This window comes from Phocoena sinus, chromosome 5 (genome assembly GCF_008692025.1).
Source record: "Phocoena sinus isolate mPhoSin1 chromosome 5, mPhoSin1.pri, whole genome shotgun sequence".
In the NCBI taxonomy this organism is placed as follows: domain Eukaryota; kingdom Metazoa; phylum Chordata; class Mammalia; order Artiodactyla; family Phocoenidae; genus Phocoena; species Phocoena sinus.
This window is the reverse complement of record NC_045767.1, coordinates 132,667,265-132,689,493: the sequence shown is the minus strand read 5'-3', so window position 1 is coordinate 132,689,493 and position 22,229 is coordinate 132,667,265. Positions and strand designations below refer to the sequence as shown.

The 22,229-nt window shown below is 38.3% G+C and overlaps 1 protein-coding gene across 1 annotated transcript; it reads left to right on the top strand.

The window, feature by feature from the left end:
* The first annotated feature begins 878 nt into the window (after positions 1–878).
* On the top strand, positions 879–20,757 carry DSPP (dentin sialophosphoprotein). The gene is made up of 7 exons (XM_032631752.1): positions 879–935; positions 2,019–2,130; positions 12,950–13,052; positions 16,032–16,107; positions 17,199–17,285; positions 17,420–18,415; positions 18,896–20,757. The coding sequence occupies exons 4-7, from the start codon at positions 16,057–16,059 to the stop codon at positions 20,318–20,320; spliced, it is 2,559 nt and encodes an 852-aa protein (XP_032487643.1). The 5' UTR covers positions 879–935; positions 2,019–2,130; positions 12,950–13,052; positions 16,032–16,056; the 3' UTR covers positions 20,321–20,757.
* The last annotated feature ends 1,472 nt before the right edge of the window (positions 20,758–22,229 follow it).

Here is a 22,229-nt window from a genome sequence, read left to right as displayed (position 1 = left end):
TAGTTAGATTTTGATTCAATAGGTCAGAGGTGGCTCCTTGAGATCTGTATTTTAAACAAATTTAGATTTAACAGTGTGAATCGAGGTGATTCAGATTCAAGTGACCTAGGAGCCATATTACGAAAAATGCTAATTCGAGGTCTTATGAGATGTACGCAGGAGTAATCCACACTGTGGGCTTGCTTCCTTGTCAGTCCCGTCTTCAAAATTGTCTTAGGGAGGACCTCAAATATTTTGCTAAAGACAATAACTATAATATACATATAATATTTATTAATATTATATTTATTCATAACAACCATGGATAGAGAGTTAAACAGTGCTTCCAAGCTACCTAGAAGTGTTCTCAGCCATATCTAATCAACCAGGATACAGGTCCCCTACAGGAAGATGCTCCTCTTTTTCTTTCCTCCCCCAACTTCATATAGGTAATGTCAGGGTGAGACTGAAGCTGCAAGATGATAGAAAAATAAGATGGAAACAGCCTGGGTTCCTGGGTCATTGTCTACAGGAGAGCTACTTTGAATTGTGACACAAGCAACAATAAGCCTCTATTGTACTAAGCCCCCAAATTTGGGGCTTATTTATTTTAGCAGCACAGGCTAACCTCTCCTAACACTGCTGTTATTAACAACTGATTGATAGTCATGATGGAAATATTTCCTTTACTATGGCAGAACAGACTAATTTGAACTGAACTCCCCATTGTACCAATAACCTAGCAGAACAAAGCCTGGGCAATCTTACCATTGCCCCTTCAAACCAATAGCCCACACAGAACTATTCCAACCAAATATTTGCTGAAAAGTATAAAAGTTAGTCCTGTTTAGCATGCAAGGAATAGCTACCCACTTTTTCTTTTTTCTTTTTTTTGATAGATGAGAAGTGGATTTATTTAGAGAGAAACACAGACAGAGTGTGGGCCATCTCAGAAGGTGAGAAAGGTACCAGGATATGGGGTTGTCAGTTTTCATAGGGGTGGGTAATTTCATAGGCTAATGAGTGGGAGGAGTATTCCAGCTACTTTCGGGAAGGGGGGGGATTTCCAGGAATTGGGCCACCGCCCACTTTTTGATCCTCTGGTCGGCCTTGGAACTGTCATGGCGCCTGTGGGTGTGACATTTAGCTTGCTGATGTGTTACAGTGAGGTATACTGAGGCTCCTCAAGGTCTAGTGGAAGTCGACTTGTCCACCATCTTGGACCCATTTGGTTCCAATCAGTTTATGTCATGTCCTTGGGCTATGTCATTCTTTCAAAGGCTATGCCCTGCCTCCTTTCCCCCTGTTTCATTCCCCTCTCAGGGATTTTACTCCCATATTCATATGGGAAGCAAAAGGGCAATAGTCTGTCTTCTGTAACTACTTCAAGGCTGAGTAGGGACATCGACTCTGCCTGTCAGGGAGTAAAAATCTCTGGATGCCTGACCTAGGGGCCCCAAGGGCAGGACAGCTTCTTGTTTTGAGTTGTTATGGGTGGAATCCTTGCACGGTCATCATCTTGGTGTGGAACTGGTTGTAACTTCTTCCACAGCCTTTCTATGAATCTCCCTGATGACGAAGTGCTTTTTGTAAGAGCATAGAGTACAAGAATAACTATAAATGACAAAAGACTTAAAAGGCATAATTAAACATCTGAATTACAGTGTAATCAATAAACAAACTTGGTTACAAGTTTCTGGCCCTATGCCTCAAACTTGATCACAAACCAACCCTTTCTTTACTGCTTCACCAACAGAAAATTATGAACTCCCTCAAATCTCAGAAAGAAATGGTGTCCATGAATTAAATGGTTCTTACTTTCAACAGCTGCTACATAATCTATGGCAAAATAGAAACTAACACGGCATCTAAAAAGATGAAAAATAATGAAAACCTAAGAAGGTACTGCTACCACTCATCAAATTTCTTAAGAATGCGATCACTTAACTTGGCCCATTATCTTTCCCATAAATGTTGAATGTTGACTTTATTTACTAAGCTGAGAAAAATTGTTTTTCTTTCTGTGTGTGCTGGAGGAGTGTTTTCCAGATGCCCGTCATGACCTGTCAATTCGGGGAGTTGAAACAATTATAAGCAGCATTATAAAAGAAACATAAGAGAGATTATCAAAGTGTGTCACAAATAGTAAGGGTAAGTATTATATTTTATGAAAGTTGTTTCTGATTAAGCACATACACGCAATCCTTGTTATCAAGGTACTTACGCTTTACTTAGTTGCCTTGAGCAGTGAATTAGCAAATCCTGAATCATTGCTCCTAGAAGACATGCAGCGTTAGGTTCCTGCGAATCTCTGGTCACAATATTTTCATCCACTGATCAATACATAACCTTGTTTTATGTGTGTTTCTGTTTAAAGACACCTTATTAATAAACACGTTTTATTTATTCATTGACATTAAACTCACGGCCAACAGCACTATAACTTATGCCTTAACAAAGCTCATCTAACATGTATTTCCTCCATATGACACATCACAGCCTTTCTTGCACTCTGGAACACTAGATAGCACTTCAGCGCTACGCTTGGGAGCCATTTGAAGCAATGAAATCACCAACAAAAAGCACAAAATACAAAAAGGTGGCACTAAATAGACCAAAAAGGACACGTTTACAGTATGAGAGTTGAAATAAGAAGGCTGTTACCTTGTTTGACCTCAGCTAGGAATTTGCATATAAGGCAGCTCAAGTTTTTTGATGCTCTGTGCAAGCACATGTCCTCGATTGACCATAAAATGACTGTAAATATTGATTTTGGGGTTACAAATAAATGTTAGCAAGTTAGTAAATTAGCAAATACGGAAACTTTGAATGAGCAGGATTGACTATCAAAACTGTTGGATATTGAGAGATGGCCTCAATTAAAAGTAGAATGATTTTATGAATACATTTTTATTAATAAATATGTGCTACAAAGTTTATATATAAATAATATTAAGGGATACTATAGGTAAGACCTGTAAATTCTGTCACATAATAGGTAATTAACAGAAATGCCACTGATGGTTCAAAGAATGGAGCTTCCATAATGGCAGATTACCTGTGTCCCTCGTTTTCTCTGAAAATCTGCTGACTAAATATGATTGGTAGCCAAAGATGTACAACTGGTCTTAGAAGAGTTCTATTACAGCCAGGGGTAGTTGCTCAGATTCAGAGAAGGTTCAGTTGTGGCAGCTCTATCTAAACACTTCTACAGTCTAGACCTAGTCTTTTATTTTCTACAGAACTGGTCTGGGAGGTAGTGGGATATGAGATTAGGGATCTCATTAGGGATGTGATTTTATTCATACAACATTTTGGATAAGGCAAAATGATAAGGACAGAAAACATATCAGTGGTTGCTAGTTGCTTTTTTTTTCCCAACTATTTCTTTTAGATCTATCCATGTTGATATACAGAGTTCTAGTTCATTCCTTTTTAACTGCTACATAGTTATTCCATCATATAAATATATCATTCTTCATTTATCTAGTCCCCTACTGATGGACGTTTAGGTTGTTGCATTTTTTGCTAATACAACAAACAGCAATGAATATCATTGTGCATACTTTTCAAAATGAAAAAGAAATTTTTAAACATTTTATTTAAGTATAGCTGATTTCAAAATGAAAGATTTTGAAATCTACTCTTTAGTAACTTTCAAATATGCAATACAGTATTACTAACTATAGTCACCATGCTGAACATTACATCCCCATGACTTATTTATTTTATAACTGGAAGTTTGTACATTTTGACCCCCTTCACTGGTTTCACTTATATCCCACTCCTCTGGTTGCCTCTGGCAACCAACAATCTATTCTCTGTATCTATGAGCATGATTTTGTTCATTTGTTTCTGTTGTTGTTTTTTAAAATTTCACATATAAATGAGATCATATGATATTTGTCTTTCCCTGTATGACTTACTTCACTTAGCATGGTGCCCTCAAGGTCCATCCATGTTGTCACAGATGGCAAAATTTCCTTATTTTTTATGGCTGAACAATATTTCAATGTGTGTGTATGTATGTGTGTATGTGTATATACATATATATATATATATATATATACACACATATATATGTATATATATTTAGTTTTCTTTATCCATTAATCCATCAATGGACACTTAGGTCATTTCCATATCTTAGCTAAATGATGCTGCAAAGAACTTGGGAATGCTTACATTTTTTGAGTTAGCATTTTCGTTTTCTTCTAATAAATATCCAGAAGTGGAATTGTTGGATCATATGGTAGTTCTATTTTTAATTTTTTGAGGAACCTCCATACTGTTTCCCATAGTGGTTGCACCAGTTTACATTTTCACCAACAGTGCACAAGTGTTCCCTTTTCTCCACATCTTTGCCAACATTTGTTATTTCTTGTCTTTTTGATAAAAACCATTCTAACGGTGTAAGGTGATATCTTATGTGGTTTTGATTTCCATTTCTCCGATGATTAGTGATGTTAAGTATCTTTTCATGTACCTGTTGGTCATCTGTATGTCTTCTTTGGAAGAACGTCTATTCAGATCTTCTGCTCATTTTATTAAAAATAAAAAATTGGATTCCCCTGGTGGTCCATTGGTTAAGACGCTGTGCTTCCACTGGGGGCAAGGGGGAGGCATGAGTTCAATCCCTGGTCAAGGAAGTTCTGCATGACACGTGGTGCAGCCAAAAAGAAAAAAATTATTGAAGTGTAGTTGATTTACAATGTTCTGTTAATTTCTGCTGTACAGCAAACTGACTCATTTATATATATATATATATATATATATATATATATTTAATATTCTTTTCCATTATGGTTTATCACAGGATATTGAATACAGTTCCCTGTGCTCTGCAGTAGAACTTTGTAGTTTATACATCCCATATACACTAGTTTGCATCTGCTGACCACACGCTCCCAGTCCTCACCCCACCACCCCTGACCATGGCAACAACGTCTGTTCTCTATGTCTGTGAGTCTGTTTCTGTTTCATAGATATGGTCATTTGTGTTGTATTTTAGATTTCCACATACAAGTGATATAATATGGTATTTGTCTTTCTCTATCTGACTTTGCTTAGTATGATAATCTCTAGGTCCACCCATTTTCCTACAAATGGCATTATTTCATTCTTTTTCATGGCTGAATAATATTCCATTGTGTGTGTGAGTATATATATTTTATATATATATATACCACATCTTCTTTATCCATCCATCTGTTGATGGACATTTAGGTTGTTTCCATGTCTTGGCTATTGTAAATAGTGCTGCTATGAACATAGGGGTGCAAATATCTGCCCATTTTTAAATCAGATTGTTTTTTGCTCCTGAGCTGTATGAGTTCTTTATATATTTTCAGTATTAACCCCTTATAAGATATATGATTTGCAAATGTTTTCTCCCATTCAGTAGCTGCCTTTTCAGTTTGTTGCTGGTCTCCTTTCCTGTACAGAAGCTTTTAAGTTTGATTTAATTTAACTTGTTTATTTTTACTTTTCTTACCTTTGTTTTTGGTGTCAGATTAAAAAAATCATCACCAAGACTGACATCAAGGAGTTTGCCATCTGTGTTTTCTTCTAGTAGTTTTATAGTTTCAGGTCTTACATTCAAGTCTTCAATCCATTTTGAGTTAATTTTTATGTATGGTGTAAGGTAGTGGTCCAGTTTCATTCTTTTCCATGTGGCTGTCCATTTTCCTGACACTTTTTATTGAAGATACCGTCCTTTCCCTACTGTTTATTTTTGGTTCCTTTGTTGTAAGTTATTTGACCTTATGTGCATGGGTTTATTTCTGGCCTCTCTCTCTGTTGCATTGATCTATGTGTCTGTTTTTATGCCAATACCAAGTTGTTTTGATTACAGTAGCTTTGTTTTATAGATTGCAATCAGAAAGTGTGATGTCTCTAGCTTTGTTCTTTTTCAAGATTGCTTTGGCTATTTGGGATCTTTTGCTGTTCCATACAAATTTTAGGATTGTTTTTTCTGTTTCTGTGGAAAATGCTATTAGAATTTTTATGGGGATTGCATGGAATCTGTAGATTGCTTTGGGCAGGATGGACATTTTAACAATACTAATTCTTCCAATCCATGAGCACAAAACTTTTTTCCCATTTATTTGTGTCTTTTTCAATTTCTTCTGTTAATGTCTTATAGTTTTCAGTGTAAAGGTCTTTCCCCTCCTTGGTTAAATTTATTCCTAGACATTTTATTCTTTCTGATGCAATTATAAGTGGGATTGTTTTCTTAGTTTCTCTTTCTGGCAGTTCTCACAAAAATCTTTTAATTGCTCAGTTTGAACAATATAAATGCTGAAGTAGGAGAAAATTTTCATAATGACTTCAATGTCAGTAGAAAGGACATTAGATGCTGTTTGAACAGCATTTGCAGAATATGGCAGGATAGCCAACACCTTACATTCATGTTTTGCTTCAACTTTGACTAAACATTGTCTGCACTTTCATGCAAATATCTAGCAGAATCTGTATTCATGATTTTGCCACCAAAAGCAGTACAGTTTTCTCATTAACTCCTAACACAATAATAGAACCCTTCTGAAGTCTCATCTGGAAGAGATTTTACTCACAATAGCCTTATAAGTAACACTTTTTCATGAGAAAAGTAATTGTACAAACAAAGGGAACATGTTTTCTGCATTATGGCTATTTGCATCTATAGCTATGTAAAGATAAGGCATTAGATTTCCCATAAGCTCTGTAACAATAAGTGGAACTATTACATTTTTATTGTTGTAATAGATTTCACCCTGATAATTTATTTGTAATTTTGGGATCAGAAAATACTTCTGGTAGCAGCACATTCCAACAGTTATTTGAGATGAAGGCAGATGATATCCAGTGTGGAAAGCCATTACAGCTTCTGCTGTGATTATTTTATCTTCTTCATCTGAATGTCCCATAAAAATTTATTATTTTATCACATCTTTGGCAGTAGTTGAAGAAATTACATTTCTTATATTTAGTTACTATTTTATACTGATTTATATCTGTCTTTCTACAATTTTTAAAACATTAAATCAACAATTGGGAATTGTACAGAGAATTTCCAAAGGACTTTTTCCTCATTTAATCAATGTTCACGGATCAGAAAATGTATTACAAAATTTATATTATGTTTTGGCATTTTGGGATTCAAATATACACGAATTAAAGGCCACACAGCAAGGAATGAAAATAGAATTTGATAACATCACGGTCGTGATGGTGTGTTTGTCATTCACAAGTAAGAACTCACAACTAGCTGTAAGCAGGGTTTGAACTGTTGAAAGAGTTGCAAACTTGTGAACTACTCAAGAACTGATGTAAAAATGATGAACTTCCCCTTTGCACAAGGAAGAGCTGTACTCGTAAGGCACAGTATTACTGGGTTAATGTTTTGGGAAGCCTGGCTTTCAGGAATCGGTGGACTTTCAGAAAGTCCAGATGTGCTAGTGTGGCCACTGGAATGAGGCACTTACTGATTGGCTGTTGTCCTGAAACATGGGGTTGTCACTGATTGGCAGACTTTTGGAAGCTTCGATGTCATTGATTTGCTAACTCTCAGAAGCTGTTACTGGAGTGAAGCTTTTGCTGATTGGGTGATTTTTCAGAACATGAGCACTGATCTATCCCTAATTAATGGTGGTTCCCTCTTCATGACTTGGGACTTTAGCCAAAGAACAGTCTTTTCTTTTCTTATGTATGAAAAATATGTATTTTAATTCTAAGTCCCTCCTTTTGGTTTTCCCTCAGCCAGACCTGCAGGAGAGGGCAACTCGGGTTGTACAGATGTGTGCAGGAGTAATCTGGGGCTGGAGTTGCCATTTAAGAGACTTAAGCTCCAGTTACTGTGGTGGAAAAATAGCACCAACTTTTCATGAGTATTGAGAAGAGCTGAATATAGGACACTTAGGTAGACCCGACCAAGTCAATACAGGAAGTAGGAAAGGTCATTTAAATACAGGACACGTCCTGTGCATTCAGGAGGACACGCAACCGACCCCAACCGCATCACTGGCCCTGTTCCTCTTCTTCCAGGGTCTCGAGGGTTCTCAAAGGGGTGGGGCCCAAGTTGAAGCTGGATGGTTTCAGAAGTCCCATGCCACATTAAAGAGACACTGAGAAGTTTAAGTCGAGTAGTAAAATGATTAGATTTGCATTTTAGAAAGATTATGCCAGCATCTGGGTGATAGATTCAGGGGTAGGGCCCAGAGACTGGAACCAGGCATGCCTGTTAAGAGGTTCAGCACTCAGGACAAGAAAAATTAATAATCTACTTATAATATTTCATAAAATAACTGTTAAAGTTTAAAATTTTATTTTATTAATTCATTTTTAATTTAAAAGACATCACTTTACCAATAATCTTAGGAAAGTTTGGGCAGTGACAAGGAAGGGACTCAAACTTGGCAAAGAACCATGAAATTCATGATAGCTCCCCCTATTAGGAGTCATGTGTGTGCTGGGTACGGAGTGGTTTTGCATACATTACCCTCACTGTGTCATTATGAAGGAGGCAATTAATTTGGTGCAGTGGCTAAGAGCCAGGTTCTGAAATCAGAATTATGGGGTTTAAATCTGGGTTCTGTCACTTATTGATTGTGCCACCTTAGGACCCACTTTCTTCATCCCTATGATGGAGATAGCAGAGTTATCTGTGTGATCATTTAAGGACTACACGAGATAATGGGCTTAGATTGCTGTGTACAGGGTGTATCTTGTTATAAATGCTAATATATAAATGTTATATAAGTGTTAACCATTATCATAACATAATTTTACAGATGAAAAAACTGAATCTTAGAAAGATTAGGTTACTTTTCTAAGGTCACATAGGAAAAGGCAGGGGTTTGACCCAGATACATCTGACTTCAAATCTATATCATTACTCTCTATTAGCTCTAAATATCTGAGACACAGGTCTGGAGAAAATAAAATATGTGCCCATGAAAGAGGAAAACTTGAAGTTTTTTTTTTTGTTTTCATAAGAAGAAAGGATTATGTGTTCTAGCAGTTGTTGTCTCAGTCATAATAAGACATTGGAAGCTAAGACAGGCCAACAGACATGTCTATTACTTGAGGTTCAGTTACAATGTCTTCTTTAATCAAGCTATTTCACACAACATTATGCCAACTAGAGCCTTGGTGGAAATGGAATATGGAATCTGGAAGAAATGGTTGCCACTTTTAAAAAGACTATGGTTGTTTTAAAACAACTTAATACAGTGTCTGTTTTTTTAAATTGCACTGACATTAATTCAATGTCGGGCAGTGGAAGGTTTTTGCCATTTAAACTTCCATCAGTCAAAGATGTCCAGTAGGGATGTTATACAGCTGCTCACACAGAGAACACCTACTCAAGTGGCTTCTGCTGTGAACTAGTTGGAGTCAACTCAAAATAATCTGAGTTGGAACATTCTCCCTGTGTCTCCGCTGCTATTGCTATTCTTGCCTTATTTTTGACGTTTGGCTCAGCTACTGTTTATCCAAATTTAAGGAAACAGGAAGACAGATAGTTCAAAGTCATGGTAATAGAGTAGCCTCTAGATTAAGAGTTCCATTCCAAGCTCTTTCTTTAAGAACAGAATAACAATCCTAATTAAGGGTTTATAGATAGCTTTTTTAGTTAATAAATTGATGTAGATCTCCGAGCCCAGATCTTAAATTTTAGTTAATTGTTTGGTTTCCACAATAAATTGAAGTTTATGTTTTCCTTTAGGTAGACCTTATTAAAACCGCAGTTTTCACTTCTCAATTTACAGAATTTGAAATGGGTTAATTACTACTTTTTCCCCCTAACAGCTTCATTGAGGTGTAATTGACACACGATAAAGTGTACATATTTAAAGGGTACAATTTGATGTTTTGACATAGGTACACACCCATGAAACAGCCACCACAATTAAGACAATCAAAAGTATCCATGAAAATTTCCTCATGCCCCCTTTAAAAATCCCTTCTTTCTACACACGCCAGCACCGTGGCCCCCAGCCCCAAGGCATGAAGATATTGATCTATTTTCTTTCACTGTAGCTTAACATGTGTGGTAGGCAGAATTTTAAGACGATCCCCAATGACCCTCACTTTTGTACAATCCTCTCTCCTTTGAATGTGGAGAGAACGAGTAAATATGATGAAGTATCATTTCCATGATTGATCTCTGGTGGCCTTGGCCTACAGCGGCTTGAAGCAGGGTTTCAGATCCCAGCCAGAGATTGAGGTCAGGTTGCGGCGGTGAGAGCACCGAATCCTAGCCACTAGAACAGTGGTCAGTGACAAGGCCCTGGCCCTATGGCTTTGCAGAAAAAGAATTCCCACAAAGATGGAAAGTAGTGAAACGAGTAAAGTATTTATTAGGGAAAAAAGAAGTACAGTACGTGGGGATAGACACAAATGGGTGGGCTCAGAGAGACAGTCATGCCCTCGTGGCAGTTTGAATCACTTACATGGGGCATTTCTTCTGGGTTTCCTTTGGCCAATCATTTTGATTTGCCTGGTTCAAAGTCTGTATTTGGTATAGCTCAGGATTTTCCCATGTGTGCGCACGCAGCTCTTAGCCAAGATGGATTCTACCAAAGAGGCCTATGGGTAATGAGCATCAGTTGGCATCAGTTAGCATCACTCCGCTTTTGACCTCCAAAGATCCCTTCTGCTCATGTGTAGTCGGGGAGGTCTCCTGATTTCAGGAATGAGGAATATGTGGTCTCTTATCTTCTATCTGGGCAGGGCCCAGCCTCCTCCATCATCCTGCTTTTATGAAGTTTCTGCTATTATAGAGTTTCTGTCCACAGTGGGGAAACTGTTCAGGCTGGGGCCCATCTATCTCCTGCCTCATGATGAAATCCTGTTAATATGGCAAAAAGGATTTGGCCAAGGTAATTAAGTGTGCTAATCAGTTGACTTTAAGATAAAGAGATTATTTAGGTGAGGCTAAATGAGCCAAATAAGCCTTCTAAAAGCAAAAGTACACTTGGTGACTTGCTAGGCAGCAAGAGAAAACTAATATAGATTTTGGTACATGGAAGTGGGGTGCTGCCATAAGAAATTCTTAAAATGTGAGTGTAGCATTGGAATCAGACAATGGGTAGAGGCTGGAAAACTGTTAGTAGAAATATAGATGTTAAAGACACTGCTGGCGAGGTCTCAGAAGGAAGTGAGCAAAGACATTACTGGAATATGGAGGAAGAGGATTCTTGTTATCCTCGTGACAGAAAGCTTGGCAGAATTTTGTCCTTCAGTTATGTGGAAAGCAGAATTTGTAAGCACTGAACTTGGATATATAGCTAAGGAGATTTTTGAACAAAGTGTTGAGGCTTCTGCCTGGCTTCTTCTTGCTACTTATAACAAAATGCAAGAGGAGGGGCTTCCCTGGCGGCGCAGTGGTTGAGAGTCCGCCTGCCGATGCAGGGGACACGGGTTCATGCCCCGGTCCGGGAAGATCCCACATGCCGCGGAGCGGCTGGGCGCGTGAGCCATGGCCACCGAGCCTGCGCGTCCGGAGCCTGTGCTCCGCAACAGGAGAGGCCACAACAGTGAGAGGCCCGCGTACCGCAAATAAATAAATAAATAAATAAATAAATAAATAAAAATAAACAAAATGCAAGAGGAGAGAAAATACATTGAGAGAAAAACTGTTAAAGAGAAAGAAACCAGGACCTGATGGTATTGAAAGGTCTCTGCCTATCCAAATGGCAAAAGATGTTAAAATTAAGAAATTTGCCATCAGGAGAGAATGATCTAGAAAAAGCTGAGGGTATGACGCTACAATCCTTTGCTGAAACCTGGGAAAGTTAACAAAAGATCAGAATTCTCATGTTAATTCAGGTTAACGGAAAAGGAAGGCAGGTTCAGTTCCCTAACCTCCACTAGTATCTGTTGTGTTGCTCCCAGAAGTGACTTAAGACTCCTTAAAATTTGATTAGGTCCTTTAAGCCACCCACGTAAACATGCTGTTTAGATAAGAACAAAGTGCTTGCTATGAAAACACAGCTTCAAGGCAAATCTCTTTCCATTCCTTCCACTCCCTTTCAACCTTACTACTTTCCCTGTAATAGTTCTATATATAAATTCTGGAGTTATCACTGTTGGATTGTAGCAAGTTACTTGGTTCACATACTTTGATATTATGACATTTTAAAAAATTGGAATATTTTGAACAAGTACATGGAGAGACTTAGACTGTCAAGGTTTTCAATTCTTAGATTGGAGAACTGGTTTAGGGGTTACCCGCATTACAGCATACGTCTGGGGTTCAAGTGAATGGTGAGTTCAGGTGCCAGAACTTGTGCTAGAATTATGGTCTGGCTTTCTAGGTCGTCCTCCACGGCTAGCACAAATAACAGAGATAACTGAGAGCTAGATCTACTGTAGGTATGCACTTTTGCACATCTAGCTACCTTACAATAAGTTTTAGTATTTTGAATATCTATTTTTAAAATTTAGTTTGAATACTAAATTGATACATTTTTAAGCTTCACACCACTGTTTATTTAGGTCAGAGAGATTTCTTGGGAGTTACTATTTATAGACTGTTAAAGACCCCTCAGGCGATGTCCAGGCTGTTGCATGTGGACAGTTTCTTGAATTATAGCACAGAAACTTTAATACCTACCTCAGGAATGATAGGGGTCTTAAATAGGCAGTATTTTACTAAAGAAACCTAGAGTTTTCTTAGATTGCCAACCTTAGTAAGACAAGAAATGTCAGGGTGACAGAATTTAAGTGGCTCTTTTCAGATATGTTACAGTGATTGTCTATATTTAAGATGCAAAACAGCCTCCCAGGAACTATTTAATTAAGTGAAAGTGAGTCTAGTCTCTTTGGAATCAAATGGTTCAGTGAGCAAATACATATCAGCAAGTGAAGGAAGTGGGGTAACTTATTATGTGCTTCATAGACACAGTGACACTTTATAACCCCATATCAAGGATCCTAAACAGTGATTGGTTGAGAAAATTATCAAACTGACTTTAAATTTCGGCAGGTACAAAATTGTCATGCAAAAGCCCAGGACAGTGTGCCACTCAGTCCTCAAAGAGAAAGATAAGAAATCCTGGATTTTCAAAGTCCCTTTGAAGGCTTTTAAGGTAAGATGGACCCAACTGATTTCTTTGGAAAGAAATTCGAATTTCAGAGAAGCCAACTCGATTTAAAAAAATGAATAACCCTTATGATTAGACATTTTCCTTCCCTTTTGACTTGTCAAATTAAAATTATGTTTTAAAAGATAATGGAAAATTATGTGGTAAGTGGTGCTAATTCTACCTAGCAAAATATTGCATCACTGAAGAATCAGATTTGTTTTCCACAGCCATTATGTTAAAATGTCAGTTGCTAATAGTCAGGAAAAGTATATGTAAGATGAAGCACATATTTTATATCTAAAATACTAACAACGGAATGAGTGATTCGAATATTTTATGCATAATTCACTAAAGCTCCATTACTGTTATTTTTATGCAGAAAAGCCATCTCTTTCAAATAGTAACATTTAAACACTGACTGTATTAAGAAATGAACATGGATTTAGGAATTTGATTTAACACATTATGTTACATTTATTTCAAAGTTTGGCTAATCTAGTCAGTAATAAACTCTATGAGGATAGGACTCATATCTGTTCCCAGGGTTCAGCATCTGACCCACATTAGGCCTTCAAATGTTTGTTGAATGAATCTCAGTTTACATTTAATTTTTTGGTCCCTGAAAAATCAACCTTTGGCCTAAAATAATAATAATAATAAATTGTTATTATTTTACCAATTGACATTAGGGTTTTAAAACTAGATTAAAATACTTCTACTTAGGATATCTGGAGAGTCTGACTTCTTTCACACACTTTTTCTGTTTCATGATATAATAATAGGTTTGGAAAATAAAAGACATGTTACTAAAACAATGGTAAACTGAGGTAGAAACCTTGTAATTATCTGGTTGCTTTTATTAGTTTTGATAACAAATTAGATAACCAGATATAAATAACTGCCTTGGGCTTTGAAACAGGGCTTTATTTAAGCTTTGCTTTTCAAGGTTTTATTAACTCGTTCAAATTAAGTAAAATCTCATTTTGTTTGTGATAATACATAAAATAATCTGAAGGGGGTTCACACAATTCTGAAGCCTCTGCTTTCAGACTGACAAAATGGAGGCCATTTCTATAGTAGCCTTTCAAGCCATTTCCCTACCTGTGGACACAGTGGCAAGTAGCGTCGTGCATTGTGCAACTGTTCTGGAGTAGATCTGAAAGGGAGCTAAAGTGGTCAGATTGCTGGATTGCAGTTCAGAAATGGGATGCACACAACTCTGTCCTTCACTATAAGTTCCTTTCCAGGATACCGTGTTTCCTCCAAATCACGGTGTAGACTGGTCTTCTGCAGAGTCTATGTAATAATTAGGTTTGGGACTGCAAAGCACAGTATAACCTCTGCTTACTAAACAGCTGCCCTTCCACATCTATGCCCCAGAGCTCTGCATTCTAGTGTCCTGAGGTCACATCAGCCTCGTTTTTAATCTACAGCATTTTTGAAAGAGGTCTAGCTATTCTTGGCTTTCTGTTGAACAGCTATAAGAGTAAGCACATCTTTTTCCCCTCTCAATAGCTCTGGAATTGGGTCCTCTCTCCTGTGAAAATGCCGATACTTCTAGGACAGTTGATATTCACTGCGGTTTTATTATGCTTCCACTATCAACGTTAAATTCAATCAAGGCTATCTTATGACATACAATATTATAATCTGTAAATCCAGTGGGAGTGCATGAAATAGAAGGTTTAAAATTTTGATCCTCATGAACTCAATGTCTATCCCAAAGTATCAAAAATGTACATTAGATCGTTTCTGAATGTGGATTCTAACAGGAATGAAGGATCATGTTTTTAGAAGCCCCACATAATAATCGCTATCATTTATTGAGACTGTTAAATACCCGGAACAGTGCTACATGTTGCTTAGAGTAATAAGTATATATTCATCAGCAACAGTCACAAAATAGCTTGTTCTGTGCTATGGTTTGGAATACAGTGATCACCAAGACACTCTCCTGGACCTCAGGAGCTCTCAGTAGAGTGGGGGAACATATAAGTAGCCACCAGGCTACTTTAAAACAGTGAAAACTGTGCAGCGCTACTAGCAAGGTGTGCAGAAGCTCCTGGGTGTAAAGGGGAGAGAGACAGCAAACGCCCTTTGACGTGGAGTCAGAGAATGTTTCTCAGAGAAAATTCTTCTGCTAAGATAATTGGGGTAATCCTGAAGTGCAGGTATTCTTGTTATCCCAGACCGAGGAGTCAAATGCTTAAGAAAGCTACTTAAATTCTTCAAGCTCGCACATCAGGTAGCAAAGATAGAATTGGAACCCAGGTCTCTGAATCCAAACTCCATGTTCTTTCATCTTCATGCTAGTAACTTCTTTTCTGTACAGTCTAGCCAGCCCAGTAGTGTGGCTTTGGGGGTGGGGATGATAAACACAATCTTTTTAAGCACAATTTTAGCAGAATTAGTTAATCCTTGATTAAAACTATTCAGAAGACACATTATTGCCATCAGGAACAACAGAAGGAGAAAGTTATAGTTATGGTTTTTGTAACTGCCTGGCTGTACCCCTTCATTAGCAAAGGCAGAAAAAGTCTAGGTAGCGCCATCAGTACTGAGCTGGATGACGCCATTGTACGTCACTGTGACTCCAGGTGTGTTCTGGAACACTGAGTCGTTTTTTTTTTTTTTCTCGGTACACGGGCCTCTCACTGCTGTGGTCTCTCCCGTTGCGGAGCACAGGCTCCGGACGCCCAGGCTCAGCGGCCATGGCCCACGGGCCCAGCAGCTCCGCGGCATGTGGGATCTTCCCGGACCGGGGCACGAACCTGTGTCCTCTGCATCGGCAGGCGGACTCGCAACCACTGCGCCACCAGGGAAGCCCGGGAACGCTGAGTCTTGACAGCTTCTTCTGATGTTGGATCCATACTCCTTGCCTAGGAAAAACGCAAATGCTTACAGACCAAAATAATACATTATATGGTTATCATATTTTGCTCTATAAGTAATTTTGTGCTGTTCTTTTTTCTTCAAAAACAGCCACTGATTAATATTTCTAAAGGAAATGAAGATAATTATATATTTTTGCATTTGGACAGTAGCATGGGCCATTCCAGTAAGTATGCCTTCCTCAAAAAACCCTTCTTACCTTGTTATCTTTTTTAAGCTAACATATATATATAAATATATAAAAGTATATATATATATATACTTTTTTTTTCTTGAGACCTTATCAATCAGCTGAATCTAAACTTTTAGATTTACATGAAAGACTTTACAAGATATATTTGGGGTCTCAACAAAACCAAATAGGCACTCCAGTTCAGGCTCCCGTTCTTCTAATTGAAACTCCTGTCTTGTTGGAAGGATTATTTCTTTTAAAATTCACTCAGATTTATTTACATTTAATGCTTAGAAGTCATGGAGACTGTCCATCTTTGCTAACACCCTATGAGTTTCATTCTAATATCAACAAAGCCTGTATTGTTTAGGAAGATTTCAAGAAAGAAAAGTAGGAAAAAAATCACGTGTTTTTTCAATGAAGGGAAAACTGATGTTTCACTCAGAAAGTTAAATTTGGAATATACAGATGAATACCGACAAAGAAAAATTAGGAAAATTAAACCATTTGTAATTTTATTAGCCAGCTGCTATGGTTAACATTTTGATATGTTTTCATAATACCAAATACTTTAGTGTTTCTGTAGTTGAGAATTTTCTCAACTGTTTTCATTGTGCTCCTGAAGGTCACAGAAGTAGCAAAGTACTTGCCTTTGCTTCCTCCCTGGCGCTGGTCAGACCTAGTATTTTCTTAGGGGTTTTGGCCAGGATTATACTTAATGTGGGTCTGGTGCTATTGCAAGAAGCATCGTACAGAAATATCAAAGGTCTCTCTCTTCATTTTTATAAAAGACTATTCCCTTTCTACAGTTAAGTGATCTGGTTAATACTTCAATAAAATTGGGAATACTGCCAAGTTTAAATTCTACATAAGCCCTATAACAAGCCACTTCTCTTTTCTACCCAATTAGATCATACTTTGACCTTTGTGTTATATCTTTTTTTCTTCATTTGGAGAAAAATGTGTGTGTGTTTGTGTGTGTGTGTGTGTGTGTGTGTGTGTGTGTGTGTGTGTGTGTGCATGTGTGGGCACCCATGTGCACAAAATAAGAATGCTTTCAATTTCCAGTATTTTCACTTTGGTAGGTTCCTCAAATCAAGCCATTGGAGAGACATGCTTTTGACAAATCTGTGAATTTAAATCCTCTAGCAAAATTGAAAGTGCCAATACAGGTACCGGATGTAAAATGTGTTTCTAAGTTGTTTTTAGATTCCATTAATTTCCAAAAAATTGATGCTCATCTTTTCAGTTTGCTTTACTTTAAGATGGTATCCACAATTTATTTTGCATTGTTTCTCTTTTCCAGGATGAGTTAAATGCCAATGATACCACCAAAGAAAGTGGTGTCCTCCTGCATGAAAATGAAAGAGGAAGGCAACAGTACACCAAAGATGGTCACAAAGGAGAGAGAAATGGTTCTGAGGAGGCAGAAGTGGGAGAGAAAAGTTCTTCTACAAGTTCCATGTTAGCAAATGAAGAGGGGAATACTGAGGATCTGAATGGGGGCACAGGAAAACCAGAAACACATGGTCATGATGGGCTCCATCAAGAAGACAGCACCACAGCAAATGGCATCAGGAGACAAGTAAGCATCACCGACAGTGCTGGAACAGCAAATGGGAGCAATATTAGTGGGATTACTGAGAACAATTCCCAAAATGGGGGTGTTGGAAATGCAAGTCAGAGTGAAGATGCCACTGTTGTCCAAGAAGATGGACATCAAGTAGCTGGAAGCAGTAATGGTACAGGTCACGAGGATGAAATAAGTGGGAATTTCTGTAGAAATGGGGGTGATACAAGTGAAGAAACACCTCAGAGAGAAGGCGAGAGCAATGGGAATAAGGAGACAGGGGTAACACCAGGGGAAAGTGGAGATAGCAATAGAGAAGATGTTGCCTTGGACAATTCTGATGGAAGTCTTAGTGGGAATGGAGCAGATGAAAATGAAGACAAGGGCTCTGGTGATGATGAAGGTGAAGAGACAGGGAATGGAGAAAAAGGCCCTGATAACAGCAAGGGCCAAGAGGGTCAACCTCATGAAACAGAAGATGACGATGACAATAGCTTAGGTCAAAATTCAATTGGTGGTGAAGCTGATGACCCTGCGGACAAAGAAGACACCCACGCCATTGATGGACACAACACCTCCAAGAGTGAGGGCGATTTTGACGGTACTTCAGGAGACAATGGTAGCCAAAAAATAGAGGACACTCAAAAACCCAATCAGAGAGAAAGCAAAGCTGTGGAAAACGGAATCACTGAGAAATTAGAGCCACCTGCTATTGGGAAGAACCAAGTTAAGGTTAGTTTGTGAAGCTGGTTTCTTTCAAGGCCAGTTTAAATTCTCCCCTTCCTTCCATGATGGTAGCATGAAAATAAATCATGACAAATAGTCATGTAGTTTTGCATCTAAATTACTTGAATATTTGATGGGAAAGCTAGAGTCCGTACTAGACTTTGCTATAGAACAATTTTAAAAAGCAGAAATCTCTGAAAATTTGGTTATAATTCTTCAAAAGTCTTATGCTAAATAATTAATGCAGCACGTAACTGTTTATGAAAGCTCTTATTGGGTAAAAACACAAATGGGATAGTCTATAATCTAAACACCAGAGTACTTTCAAGTACTGAATAAAGCACGTTTTCACAGACATGTTTCTGAAGTACTGGAAGCTGAACTCCTGTTCTATGGCCATTTTCCCCAGTCAGTCTTCCTCAAACCAATGCAATTTTGCGGAATAACATTCACTAATTAATCATTCTTTTCTCCATCTTTCCATAGGGAATAGAAATGGAATGTCCCAGCAGTGGCAACAGAAACAATATTACCAAAGAAGCTGGGAAAATGAACGAAGATAAAGAGAGTAAAGGCCAACATGGAATGATTGTGGGCAAAGGAAATGTCAAGGCACAAGAAGAGGTTGACGTCATGCAGGGACCTGGCCAGAAATTAGAACCTCAAGATAAGTTTGGACCCAGCAAAACACGCAGTGACAGTAACAGTGATGGCTATGACAGTTATGAGTTTGGTGATGAATCCGTGCAAGGAGATGATCCCAACAGCAGTGATGAGTCTAATGGTAGTGATGATACCAATTCTGAAGGTGACAACAACCACAGCAGCCGAGGAGATGCTTCTTATAACTCTGATGAATCAAGTGATGATGGCAATGACAGTGACTCAAAAGGAGGAGAAGAAGGTGATAGTGATAACACATCAGATGCTAATGATAGTGGTGGTGATGGCAATGGTGACATTGGGAGTGATAAGAATGGAAAATCAGGCAGCACCAAAGATAACTCAGATAGTAGTGACAGCAGTGACAGTAGTGACAGCAAATCAGACAGCAGTGACAGCAGCAATAGCAGCGACAGTAGTGACAGCAGTGATAGCAGTGACAGCAGTGACAGCAAATCAGACAGCAGTGACAGTAGTGACAGCAGTGACAGCAGTGACAGTAGTGACAGCAGTGACAGCAGCGACAGTAGTGACAGCAGTGACAGCAGTGACAGCAAATCAGACAGCAGTGACAGTAGTGACAGCAGTGACAGCAGTGACAGTAGTGACAGCAGTGACAGCAGCGACAGTAGTGACAGTAGTGACAGCAGTGACAGTAGTGACAGCAAATCAGACAGCAGTGACAGCAGCAATAGCAGCAACAGCAGTGACAGCAGTGATAGCAGTGACAGCAGTGACAGCAGTGATAGCAGTGACAGCAGTGACAGCAGTGACAGCAGTGATAGCAGTGACAGCAGTGACAGCAGTGACAGTGGTGACAGCAAATCAGACAGCAGTGACAGTAGTGAAAGCAGTGACAGCAGTGACAGCAGTGACAGTAGTGATGGTAGTAGTGGCAGCAAGTCTGACAGCAGCGACAGTAGTGACAGCAGTGACAGCAGTGACAGTAGTGACAGCAAATCAGACAGCAGTGACAGCAGCAATAGCAGCAACAGTAGTGACAGCAGTGACAGTAGTGAAAGCAGTGACAGCAGTGACAGCAGTGACAGTGACAGCAGTGATAGTGACAGCAGCGACAGTGACAGCAGTGACAGCAGTGATAGTGACAGCAGCGACAGTGCATCTGACAGTGGTGATGAGAGTGACAGCAAGAGCAAGTCTGGTAACGGCGACAACCATGGAGGTGGTAGTGACAGTGATAGTGACAGTGAAGGCAGTGACAGTAGTCACTCAACCAGTGACGATTAGAACTAAAGAAAACTCCACCAGATTCCTTTTGTGAACAATCTGGTGAGTAATTGATAGGAAATAAAGATTTCTAAGAAAGTAAACAAAGGGGAGAAATAAAAGAGAAGACATATGTAAACAACAACAGAAACAACCAGAAAATAGTCAAATTGTCAGATTCAGAGCCAGGTCTGAACACCCTCAGAGAGAGAATCCGTGTACCCGCGTGTTAAATATATTCAGAAAAGATTTTGTTAAAAGTGTAAATGTAAACATAGAAGAATGATTAAAATATTCTTTAGTATTTTACACAGAAACCTCAAGTAATCACATACTAAATAACTTCAATTTAAATGCCAAGTGCTTTAGAGAATGTAGCAAGTAAACACATCTTAATGCCTTAATCTTTCAGTAATTATATATTCTGGATAGATGGTCTGCTTACCTCTGAGTAAAAGATGCTGTTACCATGATCCCCAGCTTGGCTGGGGACAATTCATCTGCTTGTTCTAAGGAAGAAATACACTTGCAACATGAAAAAAAAAAATCACAGCAACGATTTAACCTACCTGGACCATGGGAATAATCTTTGTAATTAGTGAATAGAGTAATTACAGATTATGGAAATTCTAAAGAGCGCTAGGCAGGAAAGAATTCAGAGGCTGGTTTAAACAAAACCTCGTGTATAGTATCACATTCCTACAAAGTGCTGGAAATGGAGCATAACGTCCCCAAAACTACTGACAAAACTGAGGCAGTGCTTAGAACATGCTCCAACTATAAATAAATAAACTCATGAATGAAGTGCTCTTGGAGGGGATGCACTTTTTGAACTCTCTGTTCAGACGTCTAAGTGGAATCAGTTATTTGTCTTCCACCTCAGTCTCACCAAGCCAAACTTGGTTCACATTTGCCTTTAAACCCCTACAAACCAAAAATTCCAAATCAGACTCTGAGACTTCCTTCTTATTTTAATCTCTTTAGTAAAGCCCACAGCTGCTTTGGAAACTACTCTTTTTTATCTGAGTCATACATGCTGCTAAAATCTGAACGTGGGTTCTTCAGATTTTGCATGAATGAGGGTACTTCTTAGTTTTGAGATGAAGCCCTAACCCTAGAACATGAGGATCTTAAAGGTGTATGAAACTAGAGCGTGGTATTTAATAAGGTGGATATATCATTTATCCTCAAACTAGGATACCCTTGAGAATGAAAGGGCTGCTATGAATAGTTACCTGGGGACTGGAGGTGTAAATTTGGCTTATCTGGGACTCTGGGAGATACAATGACCATAAGCATAAGCCTTAGGGTATTATTCAAGATTTAGTAAGTGATGATTTGTAATATCTCTCTTCCACTTAGGTAGTTATTTTAGATTTGTTCTAATTCAAAGGTAAAATTCTATACGGCGAAGTGTTGAATGCAACTTTTTAATGTTAATTTTCAGCCAGTCATTAGCTGACTGGTTGAAAATTTTATGCTCTATTATAGGGCATATTTACACAAAGAGTTTCAGTAGCTTTTTTTTTTTCCTGCCTCCTTCCTCCTTTATGCATGAGTTTCTTAGTTAAGAGATCAATATTGCAAGTAATATTGCTGAAGGCTTTCAAAATACTGCCATTTATAAACTACTTGATAACTCCTAATACTGTAAAATTTCAAGTTTCTACTATATCATAATCATGTACATGACTCCAAACTTCTTTCCTTAAACTATGCTCTAGATTTGTAACTCCTTTAGCCCTTTTGTCTTTTTCCAATTTGTAAATTGTGGCTTCTAGTAACTGTCCTACCTATTTCAAAAGGTTGTTGTGAGCTCTAAGTCAGGCAATGGATATGAAACTCTTTGTAAATTATATAATGTATGTAAATGAAAGAGATAATGAATTTTGGTGCTATAATAAACATCTATTTCTAGGACTGTTCCCAA

What these genes read in the sequence shown, in the direction of transcription:
- DSPP (XM_032631752.1), top strand. Translation starts at nt 16,057, where the DNA reads ATGAAGATAATTATATATTTTTGCATTTGGACAGTAGCATGGGCCATT. An exon ending in CAGTAGCATGGGCCATTCCA is followed by an intron (nt 16,108 to 17,198) that starts GTAAGTATGCCT and finishes TCACTTTGGTAG; the next exon opens with GTTCCTCAAATCAAGCCATT. An exon ending in TTGGGAAGAACCAAGTTAAG is followed by an intron (nt 18,416 to 18,895) that starts GTTAGTTTGTGA and finishes ATCTTTCCATAG; the next exon opens with GGAATAGAAATGGAATGTCC.